The sequence below is a fragment of the Globicephala melas genome, chromosome 21 (genome assembly GCF_963455315.2).
Source record: "Globicephala melas chromosome 21, mGloMel1.2, whole genome shotgun sequence".
NCBI classification, from domain to species: Eukaryota; Metazoa; Chordata; class Mammalia; order Artiodactyla; family Delphinidae; genus Globicephala; species Globicephala melas.
The window spans coordinates 31,287,665-31,308,760 of NC_083334.1; the positions used below are offsets into that span (position 1 = coordinate 31,287,665).

The 21,096-nt window shown below is 43.2% G+C and overlaps 1 protein-coding gene across 5 annotated transcripts in view; it reads right to left on the reverse strand.

Annotated features, from left to right (window-relative positions):
* Window positions 1-4,406: 4,406 nt before the first annotated feature.
* The window catches only part of ZMAT4 (zinc finger matrin-type 4), a 343,860-nt gene continuing 327,170 nt past the window's right edge, over window positions 4,407-21,096 (reverse strand). For all 5 annotated transcript variants that reach the window (XM_030834018.2, XM_070044618.1, XM_060291502.1 and 2 more), the window contains one exon: window positions 4,407-5,965. In XM_030834018.2, the coding sequence (XP_030689878.1) occupies window positions 5,950-5,965 (16 nt within the window). In that variant the 3' untranslated portion in view covers window positions 4,407-5,949. The remainder of the gene's footprint in view (window positions 5,966-21,096) is intronic.

The window sequence follows — 21,096 nt, forward strand, 5'->3', positions numbered from 1 at the left end:
ACAACCCCTGTAGTCCTTGTTGTAAACCGAATTACTAGAGTTTGCAAAAAAGATAAATAGATTTTGGTTTTGCATTTTCCCTCCTCGGGTACCCGCCTCTATTCTCAAAAAATAGAGCTTTGGCTAAAGAAGAATGATTGCAAAGGAAAACTGGTTTGTTCTCTTCAAATCCCATCAATGTCAGATAATATCAGATATTTCCTAAAAGTAGGAACGGTACTCTGTCTTGCATTCAACATCTCCAGAGATGAGGCCCTATAGTAACCAAGACATGTGTTACTGTACAAAAATGGATAAGGATTGAGTCCAAATCTACCCAGAGAGAGCTCACCATTCATCTGGGAAGACAGGCAATTTCTGAACCAGGGGGTCACTGGAAAATAACTCAAGTATTTAGTTCATTTGCATCTCAGTACCATCAAAGAAGTAAATGGCGATGGAGTCCCTGGGTGGAACTCTCAGTTTATTATAAACCCCCATGGGTGGCTTGCAAAGGGTACCTGGTTAGCTTTCATCACAATTAAACTCTCTATACCTAAAGGACACTGAGAGATGGTAGCTTATATAAAGAGGTAGGAGATGAGCTTGTAACTGGCCTTAAATTAAGTGGTAAAGAACAAGATAACGAAGACAGAGGCTTTAAAAAAGATGCCTAGTCCAAAGTAGAAACTTGTTGGCTTTTAAAAACTATGTCTCCAAAATGCCAAGTATTCTCCATATACTGGCTGTATTTCCTTTTACTAATCACTTTTTTTAACAGCACCATGATCTACTTAAGCAAGAGGGGTGGAGAAAAGTACACACCACTGAGGAGTCCTGAAGGTGTGGTCCTTGTTGCCAATCAACATGAAAGATAAAAGAAGAATGAATGTGGAAGAAAAAAGGAAGGAAAACTCAAACCATTCATTAATGCTCCTCCAGCTGACTGTGGACCCCTGGAGGCCAGAGGATGTCTTTTCTCTACTGGGTGTGATCTTTCTTATGCTTTGACAGTTCTCAGAGTTTCTGCAGGTAGCCTTCCTTGCAAGATGACTGCCCTTCTTTCCATTATTCTCAAGCGCCACCAAAGAGACGACCTTTTTGACAAAAGAAAAAAACATCCCTACTACATTGCTTGTACCTATGCAGCATTCATAATTTTCTTGGAACTAATATTAGGGAGGCCAATCACATCCTTCCATTCTGAGCTTCTTCGGACCATTTACGGCCAGAGTAGTAAACTGATGGGACATGGGGTAGGCCCAGCATGGCAACTCTTTGAGTCTGAGTGATAAAAGCATTAGTACGGATGCTGTTATGAATATTGATTAACACTCCATCCAGCTATGAAGTCAATATCAAGAAATATGAGAATATACAATAAGAAACTAATTTTAAAGTAGGACATTTGGTCACTGAGTTGGCCGCCACAGGGAAACCTTGTCTTCCCCATCACTGGTGGTCTTACAGTCAGACTTTTAATCATTTCAAGTAGAAAATGCACTGAGAGTTCTCAAAATAGCAAGGATGCAAGAGAGGGGTCCATGATTGTGTATAGCAATTTCACTTTTTTCCCTTTAATTAAGACATGAATAAATTTAGCGGCCAAATGCACTACATTGTACATTACTTCAGCTTTCTGAAGTTGAATCAGCCCTCGCTGGTCCTCGTGGCCACCTGTGGGATGAGAGAACTTGAGCTTGGACTACAAAGAACCACCGTTGATGTGACAGTTTAGCACACGACAAACAGTTCGACTGTTCTTCACAGTGGTAGCCTGTGCATGATAGCTGGAGGTGGGGGGACAGGGAAAATTAGGTTTTTTTTTTTCCTTCACTCATATAATTTGAAGATTATAGAATGTGGTTTTTAAAGGTCAGAATGAATTGCTAATGAAGTTGAGACATTTAAAATCAGCAAAAAAAACTGCTCCTCAGAACGGTGACTAAGGAGTAATTAATCATACAGGGGAAAATGGTAACCAAGTAGAGCCGGCAGGAAAATTTCTTATTAACTCATTGCCATTGAGCCTTCAAATGACATTACGAAGAAGCTGTCAGATTTTAATTCCTTTCCTTTCTCTTAGGCTATATCCTTTTTTAAAAAAAACAACCAGTGTTCACCATTTTTCTAGGAAGAAACAAACCAAGGTAGACATTCTTCTGTCCAGTCTCTCTAGCAGGGAGGTGTTCCAAAATATATGGACTAATCGTGACTCCTCCCTCTTTAACTCAACATGTGAAGGAATTAAGGGTTACATTATATAGGCATGACCTTCACCCCATTCTAATTAATTTTTAAACATAAATCACTGACCATTTTTGGCATTTAAACTATTATAGTGCAAATGACTTAATACACTCTTTAAGTGTTGATCTCCTCTCCACCCCACCTTGGAGAACACCTGCTTTAGAATCTGCTGAAGAAAACACTTTGGTTTTGCTTCTAGGTACTTTTTGTTTCCTTGGGGGTTGCGTTTGGCAGACTTGAGTCAGATGCCTCAGTCCATGCTGGGACGCTCAAAATTTCATTTCACATCAAAATATTTGGATATGAAATTTCAAGTCAAATTTATCAACATGAAGATAACAATGAAATAACCAGATAGTTCATCTGACGTGCATATCTTAAACTAGAGAACTAAGGCAACATTTATCCAGAGATTTATATTTTTAAGCACTTGACATGTATTAATTAGCTAATCCACACCACAAACCTATGAGGTAGTTTAGCATGACTTTAGGATGAATAAACTAGGTAAGAAACAGGAAAAGAAAAAAATCCATCCCCACAATGGTATGTTGATCAGACCATTCTCATTCTGGTGACAAAAAAACAACCATCAATTCTTTGTACGATCTGGTCAAATGAACGATGAATATTTAGCTTGGATGGAACATAGAAAGGGTAGTTATTTGATTACCTGACAGTTAAGAAAGGTTATTTTCTTACTGGAGTTCCAACAGGCTGTGCTCATGTGACCTGTCAGAAACTCCTCCCTCAAAGATCAGCTTCAGAAGAGGTGTGAGACCTGCCCACCCCAATGACCCCAGGGCTCAAATTTCCCGCTGGGAGTATTAGCATTTTTTCATCTATCTCATGTTTTTCTTCTCTTGGTCTGACTGGTCTAATAAACTCAGGTCAATGGAAAGGTATAAAGACTCCTGCAGTTCCCATGTATGTTTATATGTCATCTAAAAGGTAAAGGAAAAAAAAAATTCTATTGGTCTTTGTAGTCAAGCAACCACTGAGGAGTTTCGTTACTCCTTTTATCAGCCAAAGGGATCACGGGAGTCCTCTCTACTGAGCAGATTGCTTTATGATCGTATTTATGAGTGTGTTGGGCTGCGGAGACTACGTGCAAAGGAAGCTCATTAGCTTGGGTCTCATTCCTGTGGCATTTGTGGCCAATGGCCCAGGAGCCAGCGTGAAGGTTTCCTCCGTAGTTAAAGAAGAACTCTGCAAAGCAAGTGCACTACATGCCCAGCACTGTAGGAGATTCTATCTCTGTGAGAAAACATACACTATTGCAACCACTTAGCAAGGATCCTTTTAAATACAAACATTTCACATTAAGGTAAGAACACCATTAGGCTTGTGTGTTAACTCCGAACCATTTTTCTCTCGTGGGAGTCAAACTTCAAATGGGCATTCGTTGGTTAGTCTAGTTGACATGGCTACAAATACTCTGGAACAGTGCAAATACTTTAAATATTGGTAATTTGGATATCCTCACTCTTTCAAATAGATAGCGTTCTCCCCCAGTTCCCTTGAATTGAGATGTTACAGGAACTCCTGGACTCTTCTCTTTCCCCGAATCTCTGCTGTAATAGGTCCTTCCAGAGCAGCAGGTCTGCAGGGGGCTCTTCCTCTCCACCAGAATTAACTTGGCTATTTGAAAATAGTTCCCTTACATCTCAGTCCCGTTGTTCCTAATGACATTGGAAGGTAAGACACAACCTAATTAAGCAAATATAACCATACCCCCCAAAAAAGGAACAGAAACAACAAGTAGCTAGCTTCCCCAGCAGAGATGCTTCCATTCAAGGCTTCCCCAAATATAAATAACATTCATCATCACCTCCATGGTACACTGGAATGACAATTCCCTTTATCTGCAGGGGCAGAAAAAAAAGAAATTTGAAAACAAACCACACACCTCTGGTAGGGTATTCACTTGCACTGGACAGGTTGCCAAAGAGCAATGGTATTTAGATGAGGAATTCTGAAATAATCTGATTATTATATCTGGGAGCTTATCTATAAAGGGTGTGGCACAGCCTTTCTGAAAAGCAAAAGAGATCTACGTTCATAGGCGTGTCTATATTGTTATTAACAACAATAACAACAAAAAACACTGAAGGATATGAGCTCACCCACAAACAGAAACAGACTTTTTCTTTCTTTTTTTTTTTTTTTTACTTGGACAATGCTTATTTTACAGCAGAATTGACAAAGAAAGCCTTATTTTACACACTTGAAGAAAAGTTATCATTGGAGGTTTGTACCTCTTTTGTGTGCTTTCCAAAACAGAAAAATAGACTGCTTCCTTTCAAAGCCTCCTTCCTTCCCAAGGGATGGCCCATGACGGCGTGGCCGGCGTGGCCTCTTCTCTCTGCAGACACGGAGACTGACAAGCCTGGTCTCTCCCGAGTGGACCCTTCTCAAGAGAACGGTGCCAAATTGCAAACACCTCCGTGACAACACTGTGATGCCTAAGTCGTTTCATTCGTTGCTCACTGAGTTTTAACCACCTCAGCTCTCTGTGGAAAAATCACAGACATACAGAAAATCCTGACACCAGGAGATCAGTCACAATGCACAAAGGGCAACCCCAGCCAGGCCCTAAGAAGCATTTAAACGCCCAGCTCTGCAGCCAGCCTGTAGGACTCCAAATCCACTCGCCACGGAGAAGATTTCAACCTAGAAACGTAAACCTCCGAGACAGTCCCCATCAGAGAGTAATGGTTTTCCAGTCCGCCAGTGGCGTTCTCTCTAAAGAAGTGGTTGAATCTCAGTTCAGCAAAAGGACTTCAGTGAGAAACAGAGGAATAGGTGACCTCAATACCCAAGGCGGTCCTTTGTTCAGAATTCACTCACTTCTTTCCAAATCATCAGTGCCCTACACGAAAGCCCACAATTCAGGCCAACTTCATAAGAAGCCCTCATTTATCTCCCTCTCATATGGGGTTGATCATTCTTCTTTCGAATGCCTTTGGGAAAACGTTTCATCAAGGTCAACTGCTATTAAGACATTTTTGCCTAAGAGGATCATCATGCAGGAAAACGAATTCTTTTCCTAAGTTATTACTTTGGCAGCTTGCAAAAGAGGACTTGACTTAACCTCGAGAAACTGTTGTTTGAATGATCAGAAAAAAAAGACGAGGATTCCTCCTTGATTACCCTCTTCATTCTGGTTCAGATGGCAAAGATGGCTCACATTTTGGAAGGTGAAATGGGAATTTGTGTCCATTATATATTTTCTACTAATAGTGATTTGTCTGGTTCTGTGCACGTTGCCACCAATCACGTCAACAAGATGAAAAAATAAAGTTTATTTCATGATTGAAGTGGTTTACATCTCGATCAGCAAGGATTTAACAGAATAATTATATGTTGAAGAAATCTGAGAATAAATTGGAAATTGAGATTTTCCACTGCTTTCAAGTTTGAACGATGCTCCCGCTGTTTGCTATAGGATTATAATTGAGAACGTGTGCTAAATATATTATCAGGAAAGAGTTTTTAAAAACCATCCAAATATCATAACTTACCACAAAATTAAAAAAAAAAGAAAGAAAGAAAGCTCATTCACTCTCCAAAACTGAAATTAGTCATATGTTAATCTGTGACTCCTCATAAGAAATGTTCATTGTTCCAGAAAGAATCTTCTTCTGGTGGTTGGTAAGCGATTCTCCACGGCACAGAAATCCTAACTTATTTTTTCTCATCTCTTGATTGATGTTTTCACTACTTATTCTTCAGGCTATAAAACAGAAGGAAATACAGTCTTACCTTCTTTCATAATTACATAGTCCCATCTATCCCCCCACCCCCCTTTCTCTCTCTCTCTCTTAAGCTCTTCCCATCCCCCATACCACTTTAGCCATCAAATTAAAATAAAGCTGAATTGATAACGATGAACCTTTTAAGTTCTAAATAACATGTATATATAATAATTCAATTACCAATGCACTTCAGTGTATGGAGAAGAAAACAGATATCTCTATACTGGCAATCCAGACACTAAATTCACTCTGAAAGTTCTTTAAAATTAAAATAATAAATTGAATTTTTTATATGGCATATTGCAAACACCCATCTTTAAGTTTCAGATATCACTCTTTGCCAAACCCTCTTTTGGGGAGGGAAGGACAACATTATAGCATTTAGACTTCAAAGAAGTATAAGCCCTCTTCAATTCATTCAAACTTTCAGTTGGATAAACAGGAAGAAATTGTTTCTGGTTTTACTCTCAAAAGTATAGATTTAAATCAAATAGATAACTAATTTTTAATGGGTTTTTATAGTTGTGTTTTCCTTTATGGTAAGAAGATACCTCCATGTATTACATGCCTACCATGTGTCAAAACTTTCACATTTATTTTACATGATAATTTGATCCCCTCATCCACCTTTAATATGTATGTCATTTCTCCCCATTTTAAAGGTGAGAGCACTGAGGCCGAAATCGGCTAAGTTAAAGGCACAAGGTCATCAGCTGTCAAGGGTGGGAGCTGAACCCTGGGAAAGATCAGAATCAAAGGCAAAAGAGCTTGTTGACATGATGTGAAGGGCATTTTTCTCACAGTACTGAAGGTATCCTCTGGCTGCAACCAGGCTGCCAAAAGAGTATCTTCTAACGATTGCCATTGACCCTAAAGCTATATTTTAGTGGGGAGGGTGGCAAAGTGCTGGAGCACATCAAAATCCTTGCATAGATTTTCCTATCCCTCAACACTAAGATCTAAATATCTTAGTGGAAATCTGGTAAATGAAAATTCACATGCCACAAAGGAATACTCTATCACTCACCTAGAAGCACACAGCATATCATGACATTTTATCTTCCAAAAAACAGTGCTGTCATAAAATATTCTTAGGACCTGAGTAAGAACTGAATGCTGTTGGGATAACGCAGACCAAAAGCAAATGGAGACTACCTGCATTTTGGGGGTAAAAATAGCTTTGAAATTTTACCTTGGAATGACACTGGTAAACACTGATGCTTTTTAATAGTTGTTATAAAAAGAAAAAACCTGTTTAAGAATCTCATATTCAGTTCCTGCTACCATCCGGTCATGACCTAAGGAAATTCTATAGTCCCTGTCATCTTCATGAATTAATGTGACATAAAGGTTGGAAGTTCTCACTAAGCAAACAAGCGTAATTTCATTTTTAAAATCTGCAAAGATGAACACTTTTCAAATGAAAATGAGTTTGAAGTGCAGTATCTCTACATAATAGTAAGAGAGCCAAATATATTCCCAGCTGAGCAGACTTCAATCATGATTACATTGTTAGAAGAAACCACAAGAGAGTTTTTTTTTTTTTTTAACTTATAGTAAAAGTGGTACATTAAGAACATAATCCCATAATGAGGAAAAATAGTACACTCTTCTTTTTTATGGTCAGAATAACTATTCAGATCCTTCCTAAACACATAGAAGTAATGACAAATTAAAATGTCTTTCAGTTCCATACAGCTTTTATAATTATTCAGCCATTACTGGTTACTGTTATTATTGCTGGAAAGGCTCTTCCATATTTTAGTCAGCATCCCATTTGATACAAAAGAACATGGAAATTTTTACTGCTATTAATAAATATGCAGTCATCCAATCCAAGGAGAAAATTCTTTTCCATCCGAGAGATAAGCTGCATAATTCATGTATTTTCAGAAATTTCTTTAAATAGAAAATTGAAGAAAGGCATAGGGAAAAAAGAATTCATTACATAGCTCCCATTTGTGGCGAGGGACAGTCTTTGTTTTCTGAGTCTTCAGTGTGATTCGATTTGAAGAGACAATTTCCATTGCATGGTATTCATACCAATCATACTCACAGAGCCCACTTTAGTTTCGACTTGTATTATGGTAAAAATGATGACAATGTGGGCTTTGTGTCATTATCTAAAAACAAAACCCAAAACCCTGTAACTAAAGATTACTGGGACTTATCTCAGGGTCTTAGAATGCAGTGAGAAAAGCTTAGAACAATTCGGGATGGATATCTCTGATCTTCAGGAAGAGAAGTTTCCAGGTCAGGGGGTTTGGGGTTGCATCTACATTCTTCCCTGTTGGAGTTCCTGCCTTAGGAGGGATGTGATGACCTTGCAGGCAGGTCTTGGATTCCAGGGTCCCAACCAGATGAGAATCCCATGTGCAGGACCAGTTATTGAAAAATGCTTTTCTTTCCACTAATCACGCCTTTCACAGATCTGACCAGGAAGGTCCAGAGAGCAAGGATGCTGGAATGGGCTGCGAGATAGAAGTCTTACGTCATCTGATAAGGACTTAATACCTGAAAAGGAGTCTTAAATACTGAAATTAAACTGTTCTCACCTTTGAAAATGACCAGAAATGTACACAGTCTTTTTAGATATTATCAAGGAGAGAGAGAGGAGGAAAGAAAGGGCTCAGACCAAGCGTGTTTAAAGCGGTGACTAGAGAAAAATGTAACGAATCATTAATCCCAGGCTGAGTTTACGCTGTTTGATAAACCAATTAAAAAGCAAAGTGGACATCCTCAGCCCTGTCAAGCCCAGTTTCTGACAGCCAGACAGCAAGTTTACAGTGACATGAACCACGAAGTCGTGAGCCATGGCTTATATGAAATGATATGGCCAGGATTCATCAGATAGGAGTTATGTTCCAGAGTCTTCCGCAAACATGTTGCTGGACAGTTGTGACTTTGAACTTATTCAGCCTGCTGTCTGTGTCTTGAAGGACGTCCAAGGGCTTGTCATCTTTGCCCAATTTATTAAGATAGTTACAATGTTATTAAAATTATATTTCCAGATGAAATTATGTTTCTATAATTGAACATCTCCCAATCTCTATTCTTTCTTTTCCTGCATTCCCTAACTTGGCAAATAAGAATCAAGGGCAGAAATTCGGGGTTTTCCCTGACTGGTTTCTTTCTCTCCCTCACCCCATAACCAATCAACCACAAATCTCATTGGCTTCCTGATTCGCTCATGAACATGTATTTCCTCGGCATCCCCTACCCACCCATGCCCTATTCCAGGACTTTGACATTGCACGGTCTTCTATCTGGCAGCTTTGCAACCAGCTGTGCTGCTTCCTCGCGCTGGGGTACTGACTCACTAAGTTTCCATCACCCGCTGGAGAAAAATACAGTCACAAGGCTGCTCTGCGATGTGACCGCTGCCTGCTTCTCCAGCTCCATCTTTTTGTCGATCACCTTCATAATCACCCTAAACTCTGATCACAGAGAACTACTCGAGGTTCCTGAACCGGCCAGACCCCCACGTGCTTCTACAGTCTGCACAGGCTCTTCTTCTTGCCCAGGAACTCATCCCCGGCAGCTGCTCTCATCCCACTTAGTGGAAGCATATTTCCTCAAGATACCCTTTCACGAAATAACCCTGGCAAGATGTAACACAATAAGAAATGTATCTGGAAACTTTTGAGCAACCACTTAGGAGGAGAGAACAAAACCCCAAGCAAATGCCCACGCGACAGGAAGTGACTGGTAAACTGCTATGCTTAAGACAAGGGGTGCAGTGTGTTTCGCTTCTGAGAGGGGTGAATGGCAGGGAATGAGTGGGGTGGGAAGAAAAGGGGAGAAGAGAAAGAGAATGAGGGGCAAGAGGGAAGGGGATGAAGCACAGAGAGAGCAGAACCAAGAAGACAGCTTTGTTCTGTGCATGGCACTAACTCCATGATGCCCAAATCTTCAAGAGCTGTCTAAACAAATAAAATACTTGCAAAGTGTTAATTATTAGTGGAAGTCTATGTAGTCTGATTGATATGGGGGGCACTCCATAGTTATAGGGGGAGAAAGATGCAGAAAGACCACAAGACATTGGAAGTTAAAAGTACAGATAGGGCTTTGCAACCTAACAGATTGTATGAACTTTGTTGGGTGGTCATGAGCCAACCCCAGATAACTAAAAGTGGATGGGGTTCAGCTGGGCTACACAAGATGGACTTCTCCAAACCCTCTTGGAAATGCAAATCCAGTATATGTATAATCCATTAAATACAGAAATAATTTAGGAAAATTCAGGCTAGATCAGAGAAAACTCAAATATTCTGAACATTCAAGGAATTGCAAATATTCAGAAGTATACAAGATTAAAAATGGATGCAGCTCTACCGCTGTCTAATATACCTAGTGCAGCTCAATTGACAAGAACGATCTGCAGTTAACTTACCAAAACACCTAAGAAAACAAGCCTCCGCTCCTATAGAATTTGCATTGTTTCTATGCAAATGAATGTTCCTGAGGTGTTTGAGAACAATTTATTCCCTTAAGAAGACAAATATTCTCTTTAAAATCCTGTTTACTCTATTCCTTTGCTTTGCAAAACATTTTTCATAAAATTACAAAATGATGAAATGTTAGAGGCATCTAACATTTCTCAGGAAACACGTCGGAAAGTCCAAAGTCCTTGTTGTACAGAAGAGAAACTCCATGGAGCCCTGGGCACACCCATATACCCTCAGCATTCCCGAGGTCTGCACCCCGCACCCCACACCCCGAGCCCCCATTCCCCCAATGCTGGGGCTCTAGCCACAGCTGAGGCAGATGCAAACAGAGCAAGAAACCCACAAAGCACTAGCTTTGGGGGCATCACCAGGACCCATCAGCCTCCTAGACTGAGGCAAGAGATTCCAGTACCATTTCCTTATAGAACTCTAGGCCTGTTAATCCCTGTTTGTTTCTAAGCCCCAGCTCCTACTTTATCTCCCGCAGGAAATCTTTCCTGACTCTCTCTTCCCCCCACCCCATCCTGATTAGGTGCCCACCCTAAGTGCTTCCTTCTATTGTTTTTCTCGCTACATCCTATGGCCATCTCGCATTTACTTTCTGACTCCCTGCAAAGAAGCCTGGGACTCTGTCCATTTCTGTATTTTCAATGCTTGGGATAAGGCCTGACATAGGACTTATTGATGCATGAGCTTCTCCAAATAAACCCATGAAGAAAAACCAGAGAGGGAATCATCATCTCCTTGGGAAGGAACCTAACTCAGATTCACACAGTCCTCACTTCCTGTCCTATCCTGGCCAAGTCCACTTCCATCCTGCATTGTCAGACAAGAAACACAATTAAGAATTCAAAGCCGGGTTTCCCTGGTGGCGCAGTGGTTGAGAGTCCGCCTGCCGATGCAGGGGACGCGGGTTCGTGCCCTGGTCCGGGAAGATCTCACATGCCGCGGAGCGGCTGGACCCGTGAGCCATGGCCACTGAGCCTGCAGGTCTTGAGCCTGTGCTCCGCAACGGGAGAGGCCACAGCAGTGAGAGGGCCGCGTACCGCAAAAAAAAAAAAAAAAAAAGAATTCAAAGCATCTCTATCTCTATTCTTATCTTCTTCTACCCCTTTTCTTATAGGTTCAAGGGACTTCTGATCTAAAGTTAGGAAACTTGGTTTTAAATTCCCACACCAATTTCTACTACCTGGATATTCGTGTACCGCATTTTCAACTTTATTTAGTCTCAGTTTATCCATCTGTAATACAAAGACACCAAGAATATCTTCCACGTGGGGGTTTCAGGAGGATTAAACGAGATAACATGTATGAATATGTCTAGTAACCACCAAAATTTAGAAATTCGAAGGTCCTTATCCTTGATCTTAGCCACTTGAAAGAAACATTTCTGATGCAGGTGCTATATAATAAGGAATTCAGCTGGGTTTCATCCCAGGTTTTGGGTGGAGGTCCTAAACGCTTAGAATTCCCTAAGTGATATGAGTGTCTTTGGTATTCACGGTGGGCCCTGATAGTTTATCCTAATAAGGTGACTCATGGTGAGTCCCGGGATAATTTCAGGATGGGTGCTGGTCATGCCAGAAAGACCAGCCATGTGATTAGAGGGTTGAGGCTCTCAGGCAAATGATGCTACACCGACCGCAGGGGAGGGGAGGGAGGCTGGAGACAGAGGTCAGTCATGTGGCCAGTGATTCAATCCAACATCCTGAAAAACACAAAACCCCAAGAGGTCGGTCATGCGGCCAATGATTCAATCCATCATACTGAAAGAAACAAAACCCCAATAACAACTCTGGACACTGAAGCTCAGTTAAGCTTCCTTGTTGGTGAGCACATCAATGTGCCGGGAGCGTGGGGGGTGCCCCCAGTTCCACAAGGAGAGGGCATAGGAGCTCTGCATTTGGGACCCTCCCAGAACTCACCCTGTGCATCTTGTCTGCTCCTGATTTTTATCCTTTATAATAAAACTGTAATCATAAGTCTAGTGCTGTCCTGAGTTCTGCAGCTCCTTCTAGTGAACTGTCGAACCTGAGGCAGGGGAGGGACCCTGGAATCTGTAAGCCCTTGGTCAGAAGCACAGATAGTCTGGGGATCCCCCGCACTTGCGGCTGGTGTCGGAAGTGAAGGTGGCCCGTTGGAGGATTATGCCCTTGCCTCGTGAAGGCTTTGCTGATCCTAGGTAACTCGTGCCGCAACTGCACTGCAGTACCGCAGTAGCAGACCTCTCTGGCTCTGCTTCTGGTTTAGCAGACAGCACCCAACCCCACCTCCGTGTGGGACAGGCACCGAGCAGGTGCAGGGGGCAGGCCGGGAGCTTCTCTGCAGTGGTGCATAAGGCAGAGGCAGCTCTGCAGTTGTCAGAGAGTGAGCTCCCCCATCGAATGCTGGGCTTCACATCCCAGAGCCGGCACTCATGGGCTCTGTGGCCTTTACCTCTGTTTCCTGATCCATAAGATGGGGATGATATAATAATAGCATAAAAGCTCATAGGGCTGTTTCCAGATTAAATGAGTTGGGCTTCCCTGGTGGTGCAGTGGTTAAGTATCCGCCTGCCAATGCAGGGGACACGGGTTCGACCTCTGGTCCGGGAAGATCCCACATGCCGCAGAGTGACTAAGCCCATGCACCACAACTACTGAGCCTGAGCTCTAGAACCCACGAGCCACAACTACTGAGCCCATGAGCCACAACTACTGAAGCCTGCACGCCTAGAGCCCGTGCTCCGCAATGAGGGAAGCCACCGCAATATGAAGCCCGCACACCACAATGAAGAGTAGCCACTGCTCGCCGCAACTAGAGGAAGCCCGTGTGCAGTAATGAAGACCCAACACAGCCAAAAATAAATAAATAAATCAAAAGATTAAATGAGTTAACACCTGTAAGTATTATGTATCTTGTGCACATGGAACAAGGAATACACGTGGTCTCTCATTATCGTTATTAGTACTGGTATTATTTACTCTGCTGTAGGGGCCCTTGCTTTAGGCGAAGTCGATTACTGTGGCTTATGTAACTGGCAGGAACAGAGGCAGGGTGTGGAAGAGAGACATGCCTTCTAGAACCCAAGGGCATCTCTGCTTCTATGTGTTTCCAGAGTCGCGAAAGGTCATGGGAAACCACAGAGTATAACGTAAAGATACTGGGTGTAGGAGGAATGCTAATATTTGATGGGTTTACAATGTCCACTCCGGCAGGAAAAGAAAAGAAAAAAGGTCTAAAGTGGTCTAGACTACACTGTGGTACCCAGTATCTATATGTGGTATTTAAATGTAAAATAATTAAAATTAAATAAAATTAAAAATTTATTTCCTCAGTCACACGGACCACATTTCAAGCTCTCCGAAGCCACTGTACCTGGTGGCTACTGCATTGTGTAGAGCAGATACAGAACATTTCTATCACCACAGGATCTTCTATTGGACAGTGATGGTCTAGAACCATCAAAGTGTCTGCAATCAGAGATGTTTTGAAACATAAGTCAGAGTTCTTTTTTAAAAAGTTCTGTAACCATTTAAAATCCATCAATTTCCCCTGAAATGTAAAAAAAAAAGGAAGAAAAACAATGGATGCATTTCACGGACAGACTGACCATCACTATGTTCAAATAATCTGTGCTCTTCTCTCAAACACTTCAGTGGCTCTAAGTTTGGGATCAGGAAAGGGGAAATGTCCGAACTCCTGATCTACTGTCTTCCTCTCCTTCAGCTCTCATGCAAACATCCTGGGGCACCTGTCTTTTGGCAACCTGGAGGCTAGCAATTCCCGCTAATTCCTGGCATGCTCAGGTCAGCAATTTTAGAAGGGGAAAACCACTCTCCAAAGCTGGCCCTTGGGCAGAGACGGGTCGAAGGCCGATGAAATGGAGTAGTGGAAGCAAAGGAACACATTGGCAGAAGCATGTGTTGATGGGGTTCGTGGTGAGGTCAGAGGGAAGGGAAGGACCGGCAACAGAAGGGATAAAAGCTGTAAAGCAACACTGATTGCTACGATGGCAACTGGGAAATCTGGTGGGATGGGATAGAGCCAGCCTGCAAGGGGGAAGATGCCAAGATAGAGAGTAAGACGGCAGGAAGCTGCTGGAGGCAACACGGGGTTCTGTACCAACACATGGGTCACGGAGGGGTCACGGAGGGCCCTGGTACCCTGAGCCAGCCTGCTGGACGAACATAACAATGCAATTTTTATAACAAGTTATTTGACAATTCTTACATTCTTATCAAAACACCAAAACATCGTGTGACGGAACAAGTGACCTCAGAAAGAGCATTAAATTAAGATCGAGGCCTGGATTTACCACTTAATGGCTACACTGCAAGTATAGCTTCATCTCCCCAAGCCTCAATTTTCTCAACGATTCAATCAAGAGATGGACAGATATATTCTCTAGGTGCTTTAACCTACATCATGCTGGAACCCTGTGGCCCGGCCAAGGTCACTGTACTGCAGACGGACTCAACACTTTAAGTCATCCAGCTCCAAGTTCAGCCCCATCTGAATGATCACAAACTCCAAAATGACAAATCCACAGATAGAGAAGATTCTATACCAACTTTTTCCTTTCCTTTTTAATTTATTTTCCCTTCAGACTCAGTCTATTTGCTAATCAGCACTAGCTATAAACACAGCCAAACCTTTCAGCAGATGTCCAAATTCACTACGGAAAGATGTCAGGACATTTTGCCAATAGAGCCAAACTCTATCTTATAAATTTGCCAGAAGGCCGAGGAATAGGACCAAGAAGGCCAGCATGTGCTCACAGAGAGCCTCTGGAGGACCGTGGTCTGGTACAGCATCCTCCAGGGCACCCAGGTCTGGACCAAAACAAAACAAAACACACACTACAAAGAGAGGGCAGTGGTGTCTGCAGTGTCTGTGGTAGGGAAACTCAAAGATGCGGAGACAATTCAGCCACATCTAGAAATCATCCTAATAAAAATATCCACCCTGATCCCCGACTCCAAACGACTCTACCCTCCATATTGTCCCCACAGGACATCTACGATGCAGAGTAGGGCGCACAGGTGTGGAGTCTGAAATTCCAATGTCATGTGACATCCTCTAAATCATGTAACTGATAGAAAATGACTTGACCTTTCTGAGCCCCAGTTCCCAAAGCTCGAAACTGGGGAAAAGATATCTTCTGCAAAGGATGTTTGTGAGGAATAAGTAGGTTAATGAAAACCTTTTGTAAATGGTAAAATGGGTGGGAAAAGCTATTCAAATGTAAATCATTAGAATTATAACTTTATGCAATGATGTGTTTCTACTGCTCCTTAAAAACTATTTTATACATTTTAATTGAGATAGTGTTGTGGGAGTAACATATTAGCCAACTACAGCATCATCAGTGTTTTGCTTACATGATGAATCTCTATCACTTTGGACTTCTGGGTGTCCAAGGACTTGAATCTAACAGACTTGAGCTATTGGAAACAAGATGTTTGTCAGCCTGGGAATCCTGAAAACCTTGGCCTAAGTGGTCAGGGACTGCAAAGGGCAATGAAGCCAATGGTGGAGTAAGAATGGAAGAGCAGGGAGTTGGCATGGGGGGTGGGTTGCAATTATGCATGGGAGGGGCTGTTAAAATATAGTTTCCCCCTCACAAAGCAGTCTTGACCAGCACTAATGAACTTGGTGATCCAGCAGAGGAGATTTTTAAGCTGGGTTGAAGGTGACATCTGGCCTCATCTTGCTGCTTATAGTAAACTGCAAGAGTAAGAAACTGAAGGAAGAACTGTTAAAAGGAAAGGAAGAAAGACTTGATGATTTTGAAAATTCTCAGCCTCTCCGGACAGAAAAAGATGCTAAAATTAAGAAATGGCTTCCAAGCACTGTCAGAAAAATGTGGTCTAGAGACAGAGCTGAGTGAGACTGCAGAACCCTGGGTTAAGACTCTAAAAAGATCAAAGCATGGGCTGTTACTGGGTCCTGCACAGCAGCCTGTAAAGAGACTGAAGGTGTGCCTTACGGGTTGTCTCAATGGGACAATTGGGCATTGACTCTTAGTCTTCTCAACAGGACCCAAAGCTAGAGGAAGGCTTTTCCCAAAGAGATTTGTGGATGTGACCTTGTTCTAGTCCAGTGAACCCCTACTGGAGTCACAGAAATCTCACAGAGTTTTTGAGAAAATGATATCAGCAGAAACACTGTCATTTTGGACTGAAAGGAGTAGACACAGTACAAAGTGAAAAGAGGCCAGTAGACCCCAGACTTTCTCCTGGCAAGCAGCAGGCCAAGCAAACTACTTGGGAGCAAGCATGTATTAGCGTTCATGAAAAAGGAGGATGACTCAGAGGACAGACCGTGGTAAGTGGCTTCGAATAGAGCTTCCAACGGTCCCTGGATTCCGGTACCAATGTCCTGGTGTGACGCCCTCGCCTTGAGTGTGGGCTGGATCTCACGACTTGTTTCTAGCGAATAGGATATGGACAGTATTATTGCAAGATTAGGTTATAAATGACCGTGATTTCCATCTCATCTCACACTCTCTCTTGCCCTCTCGCTTTCCTGTTCAGATGGTTGTGAGCTGCCCATGCCCAGAAATGCCTCTGGTCAGTATTTAGTGAGGAATAGAGACCCTCATCTCAACAATTCACAAGCAATTAGATCCTGCCCACGACCACTTGAGGGAGATTAGAAGTAGATGCACCCCTAGTGCAGCCTTCATGGAAGCCTTAGGAGAAACCCAGAGCCAGAGAACCCAGGTAAGTCAGGCCTGGATTCTTATAAGGCCCCAAGTTTAGGGGTAATTTTTTAGGCAACAACATATAACTAATGACCAGTGTTATGAACTGAATTCTGTCCCCCACCCTCTCCCCTCACAATTCATATGCTGAGGTTCTAACCTCCAACACCTCAGGATGTGACCTTATTTGGAAATAGTCACTGCAGATGTAATTAGTTAAGACGAGGTAATCCTGCAGTAAGATGGGCCTCAATTCCAATGTGACAAGCATCCTTAGATGCTGGGAAAGGGGAAAGCTGGACACAGATCTAGGGAGAACACCATGTGGAAATTGGAATTATGCTGCCGTAAGCCAAAGAACTACCAGGGCCTAGGAGAGAGGTTTGGAACAGATTCTTCCCTAGAGCTTCAGAGGGTCCTGCCAACACTCTGACCTCAGACTTCTGGCCTCCAGAACTTGGAGACGATCAATTTCTGTTGTCGAGCCACTCAGTTTGTGGTACTTTGTTACGGCAGCCCTAGGAAACTAATACAGTCAGTAAGTAGAAGAAAAATGTTATAGAATATCAAGTGGGAAAAGCACAATCAAGGCATGATTTGCTCTGGTTCCAATAATCCTCTGAAACACTGATACCCTCTCACTAAATCTTGGCCAAAAAACAAAAAAAGATCTACGTGTCCCTGTTCAAACGCCATCACTCCAGGGCCCTTCTGATCGCAGGAGAAGTTAGAGGACCAACGCAGAGTGGTCCTGCCTCGGACCGTTCTGAGGCAGGTGGGCATAGCCCTTGCATCATGACAGTCACACACCTGGAAAAGGTAAGCAGGGTAGAGTAGCTGGAAGCAAACAAAGCAAAAGCCCAGATACAGTAAAAAAGAAGATCTGAGTAAGGAGACCCCCCCCCCGCCCTTACCCAGGGCGTGCATCTCACCCCCTCTACAGATTCATTACTAAAAGAATAAAAATAAATAAAGAGAAAATGTGATTTCCTTTTGTGTAAATTCATTTACAGCACTGGCTGACCCACTTAAAGAACCACAGGGTGAATCACTTTAACAAGAAAGACATCATCTTCTAACGGACCTCTTACATAAGCTTGGGCTCCGCCGACAGGCGCACGCCAGCCCAGCTCAGCATGTGAGCCACTGGGCCCCCAGGCGTCCAAATCCATCAGTTCTCAAACTCTACGCATATTCGCTTTCAATTAATAGACAAAAAAAAAAAATGGATTATGGAAAATTCAGGGCTGAAAAACAGACTCTCTGATTAAAATTCACGCTGACTGCTCTCATCCAGGGCTGGCAAGTCCTGGTGGAGAAGAAAAGCCTTTTTTGTTGACTTTTTGTTAATACTTGAGAAGCAAGAGTGAAGAAATGAATTACATTGCAGTGGTCCTCGTGGGGGAGCACCGGGTCCTGAGGCAGCATAATTATCCCTTCCAGCCCATGACCTTTGCTCCTTGCTGACTGGCAGGTAGGGAAGGGGGAGGGGAGCCCGGCTCTCCAAGGCTCCCTGTGAGCTGCCAGGGTCAGGAAGCACTCTGCTCTAACCGATTGCTGCAGAAATGTAGGTTATGTGCAGCGCAACCAGCTGCACCAAAATAGGGCTCAATGATGCTTCTTCCAGATCCTCTGAACGGACTCCGACGCAGCCTGCTACCAGGGCCGGGTCTGAGTAGAGCGTCATTGTTTTTAAAAGCATTTCACACACACACACACACACACACACACACACACACACACACACACACAACTAACAAGGAACAAATATGGAAATGCAAACATGACCAGGGGTGGCATTTCTCAAGGTGCAGCGTTTGCATATTTTGACTAACCCCCATCTCCATGGCGAAGCAACTTACGTTAACACAGACATCTGCGCCTGCAGTCAAAGAGGAGCCTTCGGCTGGCTCGCGCGTGCCACTAGTTTTCCCAGAGTCTGTGTGCAGGCGACGCAGCCTGGGCTCCAGGAAGATTTCCAGTGATCTCCCCAGGCCCCTGCGTTGAACTCCTGTAAGCAGAAACCCCCCCCCCCCCGCAGGCTCGTGGCCGAGCACTTTTCTCTCCCTTCCTGCCTTCGCACAATCGGGTCCCTGACCACAATTCAGTCTAGAAGGCAGGAACTCCTGTGCAGAAGCCACTCCCTGAATATAGGAAGGTATTTAGCTGGCTATTTGAGTGGAAAGGACGTGGATCGTGGGCCAGACACAGATCTGGGTTTGAATTAAAGCCTTGCCATTTACTAAATAAGCGGCTTGGGGAAACCATTCCAGCTTTTCGGCCCAGTCCTATTAATATCCATTAATTATTAATATTTATTAATTAATGAAAATGAATGGGAATTTTAATAGTTGCCCTTTTAGAGCCAGGCACTGTTGTAATGTGCTTGAGGACACAACAGGAAATCAAAGTGGCAAAAATCCATGCCTTATATTTTGGTAGGGAGAGGCTGGTGTTGGATGAGAATAAGTTAATTATACAGTATAACGGAAGGCAGTAGGGACTCTGAAGAAAATAAAGCAAGGCAGGAATTAGAGTTGGAATTTTTAAGAGTGGTCAGGAGACTTGCCACTTGCATGTGCTGGGAAATTGCCAGTGGTTGTCAGGAAGAGCAGGCAGGGGATCAGCAAGGGCAAAAGCTCTGAGACAGAGCTCTCTTGAGGTGTCCAAGGAGTAACAAAGCGGGGAGTGTGTCTGCAGGAGGACAAGAAAGCTGTAGGCACGACGGTGAGGTGAGTGCAGGCCTTGTAGGCTGGTACGGGCTGAGGCTTTTACGGTGAGCCAGCTAGAAAACCAGCAGTATGCTCTGGACCTAGGAGTGACCTCATCCTTTAGGATTTAGTGAATTAAAACAAGATACAGACAAAGACAAGAGGAGGAGAGAGAGGAGGAGGAGACAGGGAAGGTGAAGGAAAAATGATACAAAGTGCAATTAAGGAAGAACAAATCTGACTCCATATTGGATCTGTTTATTTCACTTTAACCTTGTGTTCTATTGCTTTTGCTACAAGTTAATCACTAAAGGGATGGTGCCTATAGCTTAAAGTGTACATAATGGTCCATCTCCGCTTCCTGTGCTAAGCCTTAAGCTAAAATACCTTTGTTTAGCTCACAGGGAACATTCTGACCAGGTCCACCTGTGAATGGCTGCAGGAAAGAAGAAATTAACACACAGCCTCCCAGAGTCTGGCCCAAACCAGGAGATACTGCAACAACTTTTGGCCTTTTTACTTTACCTCTTCACCTCCCCCTTTCTCTGCTCCATAAAAGAAACTAGCATCCAGACGCCAGCAGAAGGTTCTCTAGGACAGCAGTCCGTCCTCTTCTTGGTCTGCTGGCTTTCCAGATAACGTCTTTATCCCTTGCCCCTACACTTTGTGTCCTGATTTATTGGCCCACCGTGCGGGAAAGCAGAAGGAGCTTGCACCTCATAACAAAAGCGCTTAGATTCCTCCTGGGACAGGTAAGTGCTTTAAAAATGCTGTTTTGAAACCCTCTTCACATTCCCCAGAGAATCACAGCAATCTTTCTTTCTTTTCTCCTTTGCCCCAAGATGGCGTGATTTACGCATACAATTTTGCTTGGAAATTTTTATGTTGCCTGAATGAATGTCATGAAACTTCAAGAATGGAAGTGAAGTTTGGAACCAAAGCACACTGTTTTACTAGAGATTCTGGTGATTTCTGCCTTGCTGGGTCAAGGAAGCCAGGTAATGTTTTCCCCTCCATCCATCCATCATCAGCTGTCAGAGATGAGGGTGCTCGTGACCAGTGTCTGCAGGTTCACCCCACACACCTGTCTGGAGAAAGCAAGGACGCATCCTCCCAAAGGGACAGAGGAAGACAGAGACAGGGACGGGCTGACAGAGTACCTTGTCCATGTGATGAGAAATTCATGGCTGTTGTTCTCTTTACTGACTTCTGCTGAGTAGACAAAGGTCAAAATCGATACCCAGACGCAAGGGAAGCACGCT